This window comes from Montipora capricornis, chromosome 2 (genome assembly GCF_036669925.1).
Source record: "Montipora capricornis isolate CH-2021 chromosome 2, ASM3666992v2, whole genome shotgun sequence".
Lineage (NCBI taxonomy): Eukaryota > Metazoa > Cnidaria > Anthozoa > Scleractinia > Acroporidae > Montipora > Montipora capricornis.
This window is the reverse complement of record NC_090884.1, coordinates 65,376,186-65,391,185: the sequence shown is the minus strand read 5'-3', so window position 1 is coordinate 65,391,185 and position 15,000 is coordinate 65,376,186. Positions and strand designations below refer to the sequence as shown.

The following is a 15,000-nucleotide window of genomic DNA, read 5'->3' as shown; positions in this document are numbered from 1 at the left end:
CTTCTTCTTAAGTTGAAAATGAATTTCCGGGTTGCTCTTAATTTTAAAAAAAAATTGAATTCTTTGGTTGACGGTCCATATTCCAGAGTCCAGCTGGGTCCACTCTAGCTTTCATCATACACCACTTCAAAATCTGTTTGCCTATATAACAATGTAATCATCGATCAAGATCGCACTCAGGCAACTAAAAACACGGTATCCTCACAGGGGAGCCACCTCTTTTGGCTTTCAGGGGCGTTCTTTGACGAAAGAGTCAGAACACAAAAGCTGTTATTCTTACGCAAATAAGTGGCAAGGTACTCAGCATTTTGCTCATTAGAAAAAATTGACTTTCGGGTTTACTAGTCAACCCGTTTTACATCGATTTTTTCTTACTCTTGTGTAGAAATACCTGTGTTCACATTAAAGGTAAAAACATTGTTGAGCCAGTTATCAATGGATTTCGTGCACCCCAATACGCTGTAATTTAGGAAGGCAATTAGGTGAAAGCCGGCGCATCTTGATATTGCTTACTCTGCATGCCAGCGGCTAGACATCTTCTACGCATTAACTTTAAGGTTTAAACTACGAGCAGCGCAAAGGTACGTGATGCTTATCAACTTTCTCCTTTCGGCGCTACTGATGGTTCATGTAAGTGATTATGAAAATAAACCAAATGAAATACCATACGGGGTCTTTTTTACGACTTTCAGCCTTAAAACAATTCTATGCTATGCTACAAAATCACGAATTTCTGATTTCTCTGGAGAACAAATTACGAAAGAAACAGTGTGGACACGATTTTTCTTTTTGCAGAAATATGTGACAATGCTTAAGCTTTTAATTCTATTTGATTCTGACTGACTCCAAACAAATTAAATATCAGTCTAACAATTGGCGACTCTTAATGTTATAAGAACACTACTTAGGGTCAGACTAAATGGGATTTGGAACTAAGTGTTGAAGAGAAGAGCTGATCTATGGCACCCAAAGCTATATTGCGTCATCTTAACACTTTCTTTCTATTCCAAATAAAATTTGACTACCTTCACGTAGAAAGATAGAAGTTGCTTCATCCTTTTGGCTGAACTACTAAATACCCTGCCACTTACAAACTCAATAAAGACACTAGGTTGTCGTCGATTGCAGGATATAGCCTTAACTATGTATAAGGTAAAGAACAATATATGCCCTCCGTACATAGAGGACATTTTTAAGTTAGATAAACCTTGCTCAGAAATTGGGCTCAGAAATTCTGTTTTTTTATTGCTCGATACAACACAACAACTTACGGGAGACATGGCCTAAGATATGCGCAAAGATGTAAAAAACGCAGAATCAATTTATAGCTTTAAAAAGAAAATTCGTAAGGTACATCTTGAACGAGTAATCACAGAGGGCTGTAAAAACCGCTTCCTATGTTGTGCATAAACGACATTTTATAGACAATAAGGACATCCCCAAGCTAAATAAATAAGTACTATTTTATATGATAAATCCGAATACGTCTTACAGATATATATATATATATATGAGCATATATGTTTCTAATCGGTTTAATACTTCAAACGTTTCGCCGTTTAGAGCTTCGTCAGTGAATGAAGATTATAAGTACAGGTCTAGATAACATCAGAGTACACTATTTCAATGGCTCCTCATCATCAAGAATATTCACGCCGCCCAAAGAAAAACAATGCTGCCTAGATCCCTGTGATACGTGCGGCTCTTCAACAAGAATTAACCAATGCCTAACAAAAAACTGTGTATACAAAATCAAATGCTCGCACTGCGACACGGTTTATATCGGCGAAACAAGTAGAACTATCGGATCCAGAATAAAAGAACATATCAGAATGGTGAAACAGACGGTTTATTCACATTTGATCAACCATAACAAACCATCTATGCAAGATATCTCTTGGGGAATCCTCCACAGGAACATCCACGACATCCGCACGCGTAAAATCATTGAAGCGCTAGAAATCCGCAAGCATGAGAACGTTATGAATGGTTGCAATGGACGAGCTCTAAATCTAGATTAACACCATCAAATTAATGAGCCTTGACTTTCTATTGTACTAAGTTTTTTACATAAACCAATCTTGTACTTATAATCTTCATTCACTGACGAAGCTCTAAACGGCGAAACGTTTGAAGTATTAAACCGATTAGAAACATATATGCCTCAAGAAGTTATTTCCTTATTACATTATCTATCGAGGCATGGCTACACCTTTCTTCTTCTCATATATATATATGTTGCGAAGGCATTTCAGCATTTTACTTTGAGAAAAATGGGCAACCCCATTCCCATTCCTCTATCTTCTTCCCTCGAGAGAGATCTACGACGACGACGTCGACCATAACGTCACCTTAAAATTTAACTTTGCTCAATCAGTCTTTCGCCATTGTTCCATCTCGTTCTAGTTGAATAATGGACATACATACTTTATTAGATAAAGCAGGTCAGTAGTGGCAGCCAAAGTCTGATGTGGACCTGCTATAGACTACATAACTACAACAAATAATAATGTTGACACAAGGCGTCCCTCAGGGATCATTTCAGCTTGACCACGCAACAGCAACATACCATTAGGTTTCTTTTGGAAGTCTCGACCGCACGCCGTCATAACATTACAAGCGTGAATATAGGGCAAAAGACACAACTAGAAGACAAAATTGCGGCTCGAAAATGTCTGACTTCAAGAGGCTAAAGACCCAAGGACGTGGAAGCGGAAAGCCTGGAAACCATATATATCTTTAACATATGTTATGTTATAACATATAACATAACATAAAGCTAACGAGAAAACAGTGGTACTAGCACCAAAAATGCTGTTCCTAGCTTTGCCCCTTACAAACAGTAGCTAAAACGAGGGCAGGAACAGCCAGTCATGAACACATGGGTGCCAGTGCCTACCATCTTGGCACAAAAAGCAGGATGATTTACACAAGGGAATCACATACCTTCCTTCCCGCCTTACACGTTCTCAAATGAGAAAGAACACTAACAACTTTTGACACAGGTGGATGTATTCAGATATAGTTCAAGTCCCAATCTTGAGTAAAGGCGTCAACCGCCTCTGTCCTGGGAAGGTAAAAACTAGAATTAAAGCAGGCTAAGTTAACGTAAATAGCTGCAAGAAAACCTAACAACTCCTTGAGGCCCCAATCTTGGTCTATAACATCATGAATACTTCATCATTAAACGTATAAACGCCAAAGTCGAAAAGCCTACTCAAGCGAACAGCGCCGCGGGTAAGTTTTCCCTAAGAATCCACTTAAGGAGGCTCAAAAGGGGTTTTCGTTGTGGTTGTGAAACGATGAAAGTTCCCAAAGAAAAATATTTTATAGCGTAGGCAAATATATCTTTGCAACTCTATTGTTGGGTTATACCAAGAGCCATAATTATTATGGCTTTTGGTAATACTTTAAGGGCACTTATGACGCCATATCGGTTACCATAGCAACACACCAGGTCCACAAAAAGGCCCTATAAATCTCAGTTTTTTGAAAATTAACTGAAAACCTATGTCGGTGACCCACCGTTTTTATTCCTTTGTTGGAAATCTCCCAGAATTCTTTAATTCCTTTAAGAATACGACAAAATTTATCTAATAGAATTTAAGATACATCAAAAAAGGGGTTTTGTAGTTTACAAAAAATTGTGCTAGATAGCTTTCCCCAAAACTTTTTTATATGAAGTGCCATCGTGAATGGTACGTGCATGCAAAAAGTCAAGGCAGGTCACCAAGCAAAATTTCGAGACAAAGACAAATTTTTTTCCGCAGGTTTTATTTCCGGTTCGCGCGATTTTACGCCGTATTTCCAATTCCGGTGTGTTGCTCACGCTACTTTTGATAGAAATTTTATTCACTCAGCTGACGCGTGTTTCTTAGATATGGCGTGTGTTGTCTGTAAACCATGCTGGCCTACCACAGAGGCCAGAAAAACCTGGCATAAACAGCCATACAGCCCGGCGTTCCTAAAATAGTATCAGTGTGGCTCATGAACTTTGAGATTCTGCGCTCAGTAACAGACATACACTCTGAACCTTCATAATAAGTATCCAGTACGATACCCAACCAAGTGATAACTTGCGTCGGTTTCCATTAGGACTTTTCCTCATTAACAAAAAAAACAACGCTAAAGCAAGTTATAGTTAACTGACAAACTACTGATCTTGGCTACGTTTTTGTAAGCTCCGATCCCTCTCAAAAGCCGTCATCATGAGAAAAAAGGAAATGGAAATACCTTTTCTTCTCCACTAAGTCAATAAAGGCTTGAGTAACTTAAAAAATAAATACAGAGCGGAGAATAAGCCGAAAGCCAAAATTACAGACTGAAAATATTTGAACTTTTCGGTCCCCCAAAACGCAGGACAAACAAGGAATTTTCTATGGTCAGGGAACATTTCTATGTCACAGTCATGGGATATAATCAGACTTGAGGTCACAAACTGACAAATAAAAAAACGTAGAAAAGACCTTCAAGGCTGTGGAAATAACGTCAGACTAGTAATGTTTGCTTAAAAGACAAAAATTAACGTGCCTCAAATAAAGTATAAATCTTTTCTTCCTAAAACTTGCACAGAAACTGAAATTGAAAGGGGATTAATAATCTCAGGTGGCCAAAAGAAGCGGTTCCATACACTAACTATACACTGCTGTGTTAAATACTCAGAAATAGCGTCAAAGTAAGTTCTCCAAGTCTTCCGCAGGGCTGAATTGTTGTTTGCATGGACTCTCCTTACGTGGATGCCAGGTGGCGCCTGAGTGCATGCATACTACAGAAAGGAATCACGTATGACACTGAAGATAAACCCCGGGGCACATATTTTAACCCAATCATCATAACATTTCGAAAAAGTGCCGCTAACCAAGAGCTTAGTGAAATGGTTCTTCAATATAGCCTCCGAAACTAAATATTATCGGTAAAACAGCCAAGAGAAGTACTAAAAGCAAAATTGGACATCGCTACCACTTTGACTAGATTTGGACAGCCGGCCGGCTGTTGACCGGTATGAGACTTAGAATACAGGGCCCGGTTGTTCGAAAGCCGATTAGCTTGATCATGATCCAGGATTAGCGTAAACTTTTGTTTCAAGTTTTCAACTTTTTGGTGAAAGTTTTTTTCGCTTATTTTTGTTTTTCAAGATTGAATTCTTCTAATCGGTAAAGTTTTGCTAATTATCAGCGTTGAACAGCATTTTGGAGTAGAGAAATAAACTCCTTGGTTAATTTTTAATCTGGGATTAGCGTTAATCGGCTTTTGAACAACCGGGCCCAGAAGGACACCAGGTTTGCTTTCTCCAGAGATTCGTTGAACTAAAAGAAAAACTTAACCAAGCAAGGGGTCTTGGCTTATTCTATCGTGTCAGACGGCTCCATACTAAATCGAAAGTGGTCCTTGTTTGCATTAATCTTGATTCGAAGTGACTTGTCGAGTATCAGCTTCTACTCAAATATGTGCCGGCGGACTTACTGTTAGCTCAATTGAAGATGGACAACGATCTGTATACACTTCATTGAAGCTAAAAAAGCTTCATTAACCTAAGAAACTGTTGACTGAACTTCTCTCACAACTTCAGAATTCGGAAATAGAGAAAGACTTACTTGGGATGATCTCGAAAATTACGGGTAATCGGTGTCGACCTAGAATTGCTAATCACATAATCTACCTGTAGCTTAAATGCACCAGTCACTATCCATAATCTCTCTCTAACACCTACTGCAACGCAGGCCCTGTCGCTCTAGTGACCCAGAAATATTTAATTTCAGGCTTTTTCGTTCCAGTCAATCGCTATTTTTACTTTATATGTACGACCTGCCTCTGTGTTTACCAACTTCTTAATATGATTTGGATTGGACTAGCACGCATGCTGTATGTTCTAAAAAGAATTCTTGCGAAAGTTAAGTTCACTAACGTTTCTAATTTGTTCAGCCTAATTCAAGATATTCATCATTATATCACTATATTCTTCCTTAATTAACCTGTTTATGAAATACGCTTTATTAGAGGAGCATGGCTGGCGCAGTGGTGAGAGCACTCGCCTTTCACCTTTGCATTGTGGCCCGGGTCGATTCCCGGATTCGATGCAATGTGTGCGTTGATGTTGTTGGTTTTCTAATCTGCTCCGAGAGGTTTTTTTCCCGGATACTCCGGTTCTCCCCTCCTCTCAAAAATCAACAATTGATTTTTTCTCATTTCAGTTGATTTGTTTCCACTTTGTTTTCTCCCCAATTAGTAGAGCACTCGTGATCGGCTAAATAAACTTGAGACTTAAATAAAGTAATTATTAATATTAGATAGGCCTTCTTTATTAATGAATGGTAGATATCACCTAGTGTGCAATTTTTTTTCAAAAGTCGTCTCTTTCTGAACACGGATAGGGAGGAAATCTGTCAACGTAGTGTCCAGAATTTTAATTTTGGAATTCTTTTGTTGACCGTCTGGAGTTCAGAGTCCAGAGTCCAGCTGGGACTACTCCAGCTTTCATAGCATCATTACATGCCACTTCAAAGCCTGTTTGCCGGGCAATTGAATCATTCAAGATCGCACTCAGACAACTAAAAACAAGGTATCATCGCTGGCGACCACCTTTATTAGCACTCGGGGGCGTTCTTTGAAGACAAGTCAGAATACAATAGCTGTTATTGTTATGCAAATAAGTGGCAGGGTATTCAGCACACAAAATTTTAGCAGCGCAAAATGTACGTAATGCTTATCAACTTCCGGCGCTTTATTGTTCATGTAAGTGATTATAAAAATAAATGCTATGCTATGCGACAAAATCACGTATTTCCGATTTCTCTAGCGATCAAATGACGTAATAAATAATCTGGACACGATTTTTCTTTATGTAGAAAGATCTGTAACGATGCTTAAGCTTTAATTCTGTTTAACTCTGACTCCAATTGTTTAAGCGCTTAGAATTGTTTGTATAAGCGCTAAATAAATTCTAATTATTATTATTAATATTAGTTTGTGATATCCGTTCTTTGAATGGCTCTCGCGCACTCATTGACTCGTCGAGCACTTCAATTAGGCTTTCAAATCGCTTTGCCGGTGGTTCTGGTGAAATACCCGGTAACGGGTTAAAACATGACATTTCCAAGTCTTTTTTCATAATGCTGCGCAGAAATCTCAGCATTTTACTGAGGAAAGAAACCTCGTTCCCAGGGTCCTCTCTCCTCTCGCGTGAAATTTTTTGAAAAGTCGTATATTACTGAAGAGACAAACGGTAAACATAAGCCTGACGGACTGTTAAATCTCATTGGGTTGGGCCCGGTAACTGCGTCTATCGCTGTAGCATCAGGTTGTCGAGATGTTCAGCGTTCTTGACTCTCAAAGAGCGGGAATCAGCCGTTTTACGGAAGTATTATGTAAAACTCTGCTATTAAAGCTTGAGCAATCACGGTTAATAACTGCGTGCTATTTTATTCTTGTGCTGATTGAACATAAACTCATTTTTAAAGGTCAATGGCACTAATACGATGGAATTTGGGAGAAGTGCGTCAACTAACCATCCACTCCAGCTAGCACTCATTCCAACAGGATTTCCTTTAGCTGCGTGACCAATAAAAGTTCTATGCTTAAAACTAGAGTTGGGGGTCGATTAGCAAAGGTTATTAGCACAGTTTTTCGAGGATTAACTGTCGTCTGACAGAATGGCCCTTCTTATGAATGAAACAGGCTTTTGGTATTTCACGAAATGCGTCGTCATAAAGGCAGATTTGTTAACGATGAAAGGATTATCTTCGATTTATCCATGAATTAAGAAATTAATTTTCATTGTCTGAAAATGCGCCTTCCTCATCACGTACATTGAAGTTGTTCATTAAAACCGTTTGATTTTTAAGTTAAACTATCGTTTTCCATCAGTTTATATAGTCAGTTTCAAGTTCTCAGTCGGTCACTTCACCTTGCCAATTGGCGTTGTTTTTTTTTTCCTTATTCAACGAACCACTAAGGAAAACGTTTGAAAGGCTATCTGAGCGTCTTGTAACTAATCCATGAATGAAAACAGAGCATTCGAGTTGTCACTAGAATTCGTCTTATTAAACGTCTTATTAAATAATATAGATCCAACCGACAGTTTTGTTTATACATATATACAGTTTCCAAGTTTCCAAAATGGACGAATTTGTAACATTAAACAGTGAAAAAGGAATGCATATGTTTTCTCGGAAATTGTAATGGTCATGATGAATTAGTAACAGTACTTTGTGTCATCCAAGTTGGTCTGTAATCATACTCGTGATTAAACAAACCGGACTCCCGCAACGCGATCGTCCGATTTTGTTAATCCCTCGTATGATTACAGACCGAACACTCAGTAATAACTGCTGATAACAGTCTGAGTTAATAATAATAATAATAATAATAATAATAATAATAATAATAATAATAATAATAATAATAATAATAATAATAATAATAATGAAGGGGTCCATTGGGACCTGTGCAAGCATTACGGAGTTGAATGTGGTGATAAGTGGTAATAATAATGATAATGATAATGATAATGATAATGATAATATAGCGCTATTAAAAAAAAAAAGATCATGGTGGGTTACAATAAAAACTACAAAACTAAAATAAACAAGAAACAACCTGAAATTAATTAGGTGAAGTATGAAAAGCTTCTCTAAACATCCATGTTTAGGGTGGTGGTGGACCGAAGTGCATTCCACTCAAACGGGGTTGCCACAGCAAAGGAGCGTACTTGTTAGTTCAATCACTTTAGTTATCGACATCACGTACTGTCTGACCTCTTGCTCTGTTAAAACATCGATGCTGATTAAATTGTTTGTTGCGCTTCATTTTGCCAAATCTGGACGTCATCAAAGTGATCAAGTGTGACGCTATATATAAATAACAAATATTTGCGGTTTTTTTAGTTTGTACCCTTATATATCGGCAAGGTGAAAATCATCAGACTACATTCGTTTGAACAATTCATGTAACCATGCAGCTATCTTACTTCTATCACGTTTTCCTTGCGTATGTTTGGCTTTCCCTGGAAGCTCCACACCTTTATCGCTCTGCTGTTGTTGCAAGCGACAAGAAGCAAAACTTGCAGCAATATCTGACAGCGATAAATACGTGTTTGCAGAAGTGTTCAGGAACCGTAAATGCACGGAGACCAATGATGAAAATTACTGAGGTACGAAATGTAGAAGTGATCCTCGTACTTTAGAACTAGAAAATTTAAACCTCTTTAATAGTGGAGGGGCAATTGCAGAATACCCTTCCACTGAGAAACGTTAGTAAAGATAATGAAATAGTAAATAATAATGATAATGGAACTAGTGCTCCCGCAATCCCTCGTATTCGCTTCAAATAGTGCTCTGCAAGCAGTCATATCCTTCATTTTTTGAACGACCGCAAGAATTAAAGCTTTCATTAATAGTGTAGTGCATTTTGTAACTATCCTGCTTGTGAGATTATGACCAATGTTCATTCAAGTACCGCTTGGCCACTGCTAGCTGGATTAGCCTTGCTGAGTTACGCACCGAATAAATTAAAACTGAACAGTGCTGTTGGATATACCAGGGGCATCCAACGTAATATTTTGGTAAAAAATTTGTTAAATTGAACAACATAAAAGAGATACAGCTAAAAGAAAAAAAATCATAGGTGGACACAAATGGACAACACTGAAACGGATTGCATTTGGGTAATATTGAAAAAAGTCGGCCCTACGTTTACGCATAATAATAAAAAATATAAATAATAATCCCGGCGTAGTCAATCGAACGAAACCGAACCAAAAACCAATCGAACCCAATCGAACCCAATCGTTCGATTGGAGTTCGATTGGTTCGGCAATTGAACATAATCGAACTGGAACTTTTTGTGAGTTCGATTACCGAACCCAATCGACGCGATTGGTTCGATTTTGTTCAGAATTGATAAGCATTAACTCTTAGTAGAATTGGAAGGAATTCACTCTTTTTTAGCTTTAACTGAGTTTTAACTAGAGGAGCAAGTGTGAGAGATATTAACACATTTCAATGAACTTAAGCTGACCGCGGTCATCGTCAGTTACCCTCAGAGCCGGACCCCTATCTCCTCTTGTCTGCTTGACAACAAATGTATCCCCGACACGGACGGCGAAAGAGCGCTCGTGGTAGCCTTTTACCACCGCTTCCACAATAGTAAGTTTCACCTCTGCCCGGTCCGACATCTTGCCTGTTGTACTCGTGTTTGAAATAGAAGCCAATAAATAACTTATTTGACCGCAACGCTTTGTTTCAGACCAGATGAAACTGGTTCTTGTTTCTGATTGTTGAGGTGTTCGATTATGTTTCATCGAGTTCGATTACTGTTAGATTGTTGAAGTGTTCGATTACTGAAAGTTCGATTGATCGGCAAAATTTTTTTGTGAGTTCGATTGACTACGTCGGGAATAATGTGGTCTTCGTTGTCGCACGATGTGGTCAGTTGTGATTTCGATTGACGTTTTGACTTGAGGGCACATTTATCAGGTTACAAGGCTAACAGATTGCACAGCAACTTACAAATTCATTTTATTATAGCTTCCCTCTTAAAGCCTGACTACAAATTGGACACAAATGTACATCAAAGTTCTTGAAAAGTAAAAAGGAAGGCACGACTTGATTGAATATGGGAAATATATGATTGCTTTCATACACATCAAATTGTCACAGTGTTGTCATCGCCGGGTAAACAATATCAGGCAGTTGTAAAATCACGGATTCTCATCACTTCAGAGTCAATTTTCCAGACAATGAAATCATCAACTGGTGCAATTTATGAGACCATCTTTGTTAGCACTCGACACACTCTTTGAAGAACGAGCCAGAAAACAATAGCTGTTATAAGTGCAAATAAGTGGCAGCGTATTTAGCAGTGTGCTCATATTTCGGGGTCACCATTCAACCCGTTTTACATCGAATTTTCCTTACTCCTTTGTAGAAGTACCTGTGTCCACATTAAAGGTAAAAAAAGATTGTTGGCCGAGTTATCAATGGATTTCGTGCACCCCAATACGATGTAATTTAGGAAGTCAGCTTTATCTTAATATTGCTCTGTCACAGCTGCTGACAGACATCAAATACTTTAATTAAGGATTAAACGGGAGCGGCGCAAAGGCATGTGATGCTTATCGACTTCCTCCTTCTGGCGCTATGTTGTTCATTTAGTGATGATGAAAATAAACCCAATGAAATACCAAGCGGCGTATTTTTAAATACTATCAACATTGAAACAATGCTATGCATGTTACAAAATCACGAATTTCCGATTTCTCTGACGTAAAATCAAATGACGTAATAAACGGTCTGGACACGATTTTTCTTTGTGCAGAGGATCTGGGCTATACTTTAGCTTCAACTGTGTTGTTAATTCTGACTCCAAACAACGGAAATCAAAGTTTAAATACATCACTCAAACAATTGGCGATTCCTAGTGTTTATAGGGACTATACTCAGACCAATGTTGAAGAGAAGGGCTGATCCTTGACACCCAAAGCTATATTGTCTCACCGGGTCTTAACGCTTCCGTTCCTCCAAATAAAATTTGACTTCCTTTGTTTACACAGAAAGAAGTTACTTCATCCTTTAACTCCTAAATACCATGTCACTTACGAACTTACTCGATTTTAGCAATAGTAAATGGTGTGCTATCGCCTCATTCCACTCTTACGCTTCTTTCATGCTTACCAAACCTGCCAAGTGCAACCGCTGTTTACTGGGTTGCCTCATGGCAAACCAGTCGAGGTCTGCATTTAGTTTCTTTGTTTTCTTTTTTTTCTTTTTTTTCTTTTTTTCTTTTTTTTTTTTTTCCGTGTCGGTAAAAGTCTTGCCTGTCACTCCCCTGGTAAGTGGTGTCTTTGTGGATAGAGCCTTCTGCGAGTATTTTCTTAGGATCGAGAGGGTAGTGGAAATGGGTAGATTTCTCTGGTGGACACAGTAGAATCATTAACTTAGCCTGCAATGGCGTCGAAAGTCATGTAACGCGAATGGCGTTTTAGTGGATCCTTAAACAAAATATACCCTTATGGAGCTCAATAATAGAAAGTCAGTTGGATAAAATAGGCAGGAATCTCAAAAGTGACGAGCACTGGACTTCGACAACAATCTATCGCCCGTCGAGACGAAATCAAAGTGAGCTGCATTTACCTGAAGTACATGGTAATTTGACACGATTGAGTTTCTTGTCTTCACGCACGCAATGAAATAGGAAGAGGTTTTCGCCTCCAAGAGCAAATATGTTGTTTGTTTCAATAAATATTTCGCTGGAAAAGGATTCTGTGGTATTTTCTGCCTTTGTGAATTATAATATCATGTTGTGTATTGAATTTTCGAGCTTAAGGTTCAAATGTGATATGGGAGAAGTCTTTTAGTATTGCTCTGTAAGCAGGAAGGGTTCACAGGCCTGTTGGAAGCGTGCTTGAGTTTCAACAAAATGAGCCCCAAAATCAGTGAAAACTTGTGAAGCAGATTAATAATAAAGTAGCTGCTATTTCCAAAATGATGGAATTACCTGGTGATAAATAACGTCGTACGCGTCTTGGAGAGTAAATTTTGACTTTGCATAAACAAGAGTTGGGCGATTGTGATCTTTGTTTTGACTTCGCTCATTTCATTGTCAACCTTTATAACACTTGACAGAAAAAGAAACTTACAAAAACCCGCTATCTTGCCATCATTTGACACAGATGCTTCACTGTTTGGCGAGTAAACATGCCGCGGTAACTTAATCACGGCGCCCGCTGAATTCCGGCCATGTCACTTTCGATTTTGCAATTTACTTGAACGTAGCAAAAATCTCCCAAAATGTTTGTCGCTGATCGTAACTATTTATATTCTTTATTCACGGTTCAAAATTAATGTTGTTTTCATGTCGTAAATATTTTATTCTCGATCGACCGTCTGGGAAACTTCCTTCTGCTCTTTCTGAAAACTGTGTTTCAATAGTTATTTGCTTTTTCATCAATATTTGTTTTGCATAAAGCAAGCTAACAGAATCTGTACCTTGCTGAGTTCGCATTTGTTAGCGTTAATAGTATTTTCGGTCAGATGTTTCTGTTTTTTATGAGGGGTTTATTGTTTTGGTCTCCCATCCTAACGCTAACACCGCGAAACAGGGATTGACTTCAATGAAGTTTAGTATTACAAAGCTTTCAGATGCCCAGAGGGCACACTTGTGGTGAAAAGAAGTTGTGAGGGAACTTGAAAATTATCAACATGTCAGCCCAGAAGCCAATGTCTTTCGCTTCTCTTTTATTTGTTATTCTTCAGAGACTGGAATGCTGTATTTCAATACCACACAATTCAGTGCCTTCTGATTTTCTGTAGCACGTACCACAGGCAAACCAGTGTATGCTTCACAGAAGCATCTAGTTGTTTTATAACCTAACCAAAACATCTTGTGACAGTTTGTGATCTTCTTCTTTGAATGGCTCTCGCGCACGCATTAACGCGTCGAGCACTTCACTTAGGCTTTCAAATCGCTTTGCCGGTGGTTCTGGTAAAATACCCGGTAACGGGTTAAAACATAACGTTTCTAACGTTTGGCGATGGATTGAAGTTCGTGGAAAATGCGCAACCTCGGTCCCAAGGTCCTCTCTCTTCTTCCCTCGAGAAAGATCTACGACGGCAACGTCGACAAAAAGGTCATCTTAAAATATAACTTTGCTCAATCATAAGTCTTTCGCCATCGTTCCATCTCATTCTAGTTGTATAATGTTGATCAAGTATCCTAAAAAATAAATTGGCTGCGAGCGGTTTTAGAAAAAAAAAATGGAGAAGGAAAAGGTTACATTTCTACGCTCACGTTTTCGCCAAAACCTTGTAAACATACGTGCTAAAATGGGTGCCGCACATTCAATTATTTTTCATCTTTTAACCAGTGATAGTCTTGTTTTGTGTCGTTGTGTTTCCGCAGTCTTTTCTTAAAATCCCTGTTACCCTTGTTGTGGCTGGTCATGTGTCTGCTAGATTTTCTGCAGATTCCAGAAAGAAAATTGAAGGGAGGTGTACGATGATTAAATTTTGTCTTCACTGAACTCATCTACTGAGCCCAGTAGGGAGTGGAAATTAAGCATCGCTTGGCGCGGGAAAGTCTGTTAATCTAAAACATGCTCCAAAAAAGATACGTAAATCCTCTCTGGATATAAATAACCTGGTTACACTACAACCTTCCTGAACAAAAGCGTCATTTAATGCATAAGAGAACTTTCAGCTTTTCTTATTTGCTCACCATTCACGGATTTACAGTTGGGGTAGAAATAAACATATTGAAACACTCTTGTTGTCCAGAGTCAAGTTAGTAATACACACCCCCTCAATTCAAGTTTAAGTACAGTGGAACCTCGCTCTACGGACACCCGCTTAATACGGACATCCGTTTATAACGGACAGTTTTGTTTGTCCCGACAAAAAGCTCATATATTTACTGGGTTGCCAGTATGGCAAACCCGGTCGGGATCTTCGTTTCATTTGTTTGTTTTCTTTTTTTCCTTTTTTTTTTCCGTGTCGGTAAAAGTCTTGCCTGTCACTCCCCTGCTAAATGGTGTCTTTGTGCATAGAGCCTTCTGCTCGTATTTTCTTAGGATAGAGAGGGTAGTGGAAATGCGTAGATTTCTCTGGTGGACACAGTAGAATGATAAACTTAACCGGCAATGGCGTCAAACGTCATGTAACGCGAATGGCGTTTTAGTGGATCTTTGAACAAAGTATACCCTTATGAAGCTCAATAATGGCAATTCATTTGGATACTGAACAAGACAGGCGGTGGAATCTTAAAGCAACGAGTAATGGACTTCGACAACAATCTGTCGCCCGTCGAGCCGAAATCAAAGTGAGCTGCATTTCTAAGATTTTACCAAGTGTGCTGTTATGTAGAACACTGAAACCAATGGAAAATTCTCTGGTAACGTTTGGGTTCAACAAAGACAGAGAAAGAATCGAACACCTTAAGTGGATCTGTGATCAACTCTGCACAGTCTTAAGGTAAAAAAAAAAGTAAAAAAAAAATGGAAATGTGACA

At 38.6% G+C, this 15,000-nt stretch overlaps 1 protein-coding gene and 1 long non-coding RNA gene across 7 annotated transcripts in view; one reads left to right on the top strand and one right to left on the bottom strand.

Moving 5' to 3' along the window:
* The window catches only part of LOC138031850 (uncharacterized), a 66,307-nt gene extending 54,612 nt beyond the window's left edge, over positions 1-11,695 (bottom strand). Inside the window, exons 1-3 of one of the 2 annotated variants that reach the window (XR_011128248.1) lie at positions 11,603-11,695; positions 10,034-10,929; positions 2,947-3,067 (exon numbers count right to left, since the gene is read on the bottom strand). This is a non-coding gene — a long non-coding RNA (uncharacterized lncRNA). Of the gene's footprint in view, positions 1-2,946; positions 3,068-10,033 lie in introns of both variants that reach the window. The other variant, XR_011128247.1, reaches the window with a different exon arrangement.
* Positions 1-15,000, top strand: part of LOC138031819 (uncharacterized) — a 70,922-nt gene that overhangs the window by 6,359 nt on the left and 49,563 nt on the right. The window contains exon 1 of one of the 5 annotated variants that reach the window (XM_068879453.1): positions 8,903-9,148. The exons of the other annotated variants lie outside the window; for them this stretch is intronic. Coding sequence (XP_068735554.1) covers positions 8,951-9,148 — 198 coding nt within the window. The 5' untranslated portion in view covers positions 8,903-8,950. Of the gene's footprint in view, positions 1-8,902; positions 9,149-15,000 lie in introns of those variants that run through there. 5 annotated transcript variants of the gene reach the window in all.